Source organism: Otolemur garnettii, unplaced genomic scaffold, assembly GCF_000181295.1.
Source record: "Otolemur garnettii isolate 467f Iridium unplaced genomic scaffold, OtoGar3 scaffold00161, whole genome shotgun sequence".
NCBI classification, from domain to species: Eukaryota; Metazoa; Chordata; class Mammalia; order Primates; family Galagidae; genus Otolemur; species Otolemur garnettii.
In genome coordinates this window covers 393,767-396,321 of record NW_003852556.1, presented here as the reverse complement: position 1 = coordinate 396,321, position 2,555 = coordinate 393,767, and the positions used below count along the sequence as shown (strand labels likewise).

General features: G+C 55.5%; 1 protein-coding gene across 1 annotated transcript in view; it reads left to right on the top strand.

Annotated features, from left to right (window-relative positions):
• GRK1 (G protein-coupled receptor kinase 1) overlaps positions 1–2,555 on the top strand; it is a 16,597-nt gene that overhangs the window by 2,166 nt on the left and 11,876 nt on the right. The window contains exons 2-3 of the mRNA XM_003799978.1: positions 98–225; positions 1,538–1,695. Coding sequence (XP_003800026.1) covers positions 98–225; positions 1,538–1,695 — 286 coding nt within the window. The remainder of the gene's footprint in view (positions 1–97; positions 226–1,537; positions 1,696–2,555) is intronic.

The following is a 2,555-nucleotide window of genomic DNA, read 5'->3' as shown; positions in this document are numbered from 1 at the left end:
TTGAGCCACAGGCGCGGAGCCTATGACATCTTCTTGCTATAGAACTCAGTCACTTTCTGGCCTGGAGCTGGCACTTATTCAGCATCTTGCTTTCCAGGGTGCCATGGTTGAGAAGAAGATCTTGGCGAAGGTACACAGCAGGTTCATCGTCTCTCTGGCCTACGCCTTTGAAACCAAGACTGACCTCTGCCTGGTGATGACCATCATGAATGGAGGGGACATCAGGTAAAGCCTTGTCCAGATGTGGGTGAAGGGGCCTATCTGTTTGAGCTGGGATGGGGGTCTTTAGGCCTGGCCAGGAGGCTTCTCACACACAGAGCACACAGCCATCTGGGAAAGACCTTTGCCCCCTCAGAATTCCTCTGTCCCTGTCTTCCGGGAGCCACTACTTGAGACAATGAGTCCCCAGTGCCCATCAGAGCAGGGCCTCCAAGGCAGCCTTCTGAGCTGCAGGCATGTCTGTAGGTGTGGGGTGGAGCGGGACACGCTGGGAGCCTTGTGCTTAGAGGGTGGTACGTGAAGGTGAACGTTGCTAATGCCCATTCCCGGCATGTCCAGCTGTGGGTGCCATGCCTTTGCCATCATCAGCAAGAGGATGAGGTCTGCCCATGTTCCACAGGCTCTGGGTTCCTGGGCGGACAGATTGCAGGTGCCCAGAGGGGAGGACCTACTCGCTAGCCAGGAAGCTCTGCAGATCTTTGCCCCAGTTTCCCAGACTGTAAAAGGGAGATAAATTACAGTTGAGTTCAAAGGTCATTGTGAAGATTAGTCTAATACTCAGAGGGTGTCTGGCACATGTGACGTCATGGGGGGTGCTGCAGGTAGAATGTCAGGCTCCACCCTCGCCGTCTGCAGCTTCCAGCTCAGTCTCCTTGAGGCAAAGTTGGGGTGGCCTCACTTTCAGAGGAGCAATGAGAGGTCTAGACTGTGCTAGAGTTCCAGGAAAAGGGGATGGACGTCTCTGCGCTCAGCCATCTCCAGCAGGATCCCCACTGCTGCTAGCTGACATGGGTTGCAGTCCCTGGTCTGCATCTATGCTACCTAGTTTAAATGATGTATTTCCTTTTGTTAGGTTTTGCTTCTCTGTCAAATGTGTGAGTGGACACACAAGAAAGGATAGTATACAGGGCAGGGAGAAGGCTGGGAAGAAAAGTCTTGCTACAGACTCCATCAGGGAGCCCAGCAGAGGCTGGTGAAGCCACCATGTGTGCCTCTGGAGTCCTGAGCTACTCATATTGTGGGGTGGCTCGGGCAGGTCTCCTGGCTGGCTCAGTCTGGTCCCTTCAGCCGGCTTTGTGAGCTGTCCCCCAGGGCCAGAAGGGGGAGCGGACATGAAACCCTTTTGTCCCCTTTGAGGTACCAGCTAAGGGTCTGTGAGATGCTAAAGCCCTCAGCCCTCATGGCCCTGGGTCTGCCCCAAAGTGACCAGACATTTGGCTGGCACAGGAAGCGACGCTGAGGCCTGCCTATGCCTGTACCTAATGTCACTGCCTGCTAAGCCCCTGGGCGCACAGCTCACGCGGTGGTCTGCCCACAGGTACCACATCTACAATGTAGACGAGGAGAACCCCGGCTTCCTGGAGCCACGTGCTGTTTTCTACACGGCACAGATCATCTGCGGCCTGGAGCACCTGCACCAGAAGAGGATTGTCTACCGCGACCTCAAGCCTGAGAACGTGCTGCTGGACAACGACGGTGAGGCACCTCCCCGTGGCTCCAGCACTGTGGCCTCAGCATCTGGGGGAGGAGCTGGTCAGATAAGTGCTTGCTAGAGCGTCAAGGGCACCGTGGCAGCTGAGTTTGCCGTTCAGTCAGCCACTAGGAGCAGAGGGGTGGCTGACAGTCCCCATGTGGGCACCATGATTTCTGGTGGACTCTGTGGAAGTTGGGCATTAACTGCAGCTGACGGCCAGCAGGTGACCACTGCTGTGCCTTCTGTCTGCCTGAGTGTGAGATCACTTAGGTGTTTGCCAGGAAACAGACGTGAGGTTGTTGCTCTAGCCTATCACTGAGGTGGGCTGAGGCACAGACACTTGTAAAAGCTGCTGCTGTGAGCTCAGGTGAGGGAGCTTCAGTGGGGAGGCGGCTTCCAGGCAGCTATTCAGGAATTCTAGCTCCACCCTGGACTCCCTCTATGTTATTGTGTGAGGCTGTGTGCGTGAAGGGCTGTGTCATAGTGTGAGGCTGCACGTGGTGTGTGTGCGGCATGTGCTGTATGCAGTATGCTGTGTGTGTGTTGTGTGGTGCGTCCACTGTGGTATGTGTTGTGTGGTGTGGGTCTGAGGTGTCTGAGGTGCCTGTGTTGTGTGTGTACATACCCCTCTGAGGTGTGTGTGGTATGTGGTATGTGTGGTATGTCTGGTGTGTGTGGTGTGTGTGGAGTGTGTGGCATGTGGTGTGTATGTAGAATATGTGTGGTGCATGTGTGATGTGTGCGACGTGTGGTGTGTGTGGCGTGTGTGTGGAGTGTGTGCATGGTATGTGTGGCATGTATGTGTTGGTGTGTGGTATTTGGGGGGCACTGGTGGTGCGTGGTGTTTGTGGGGCACTGGCGG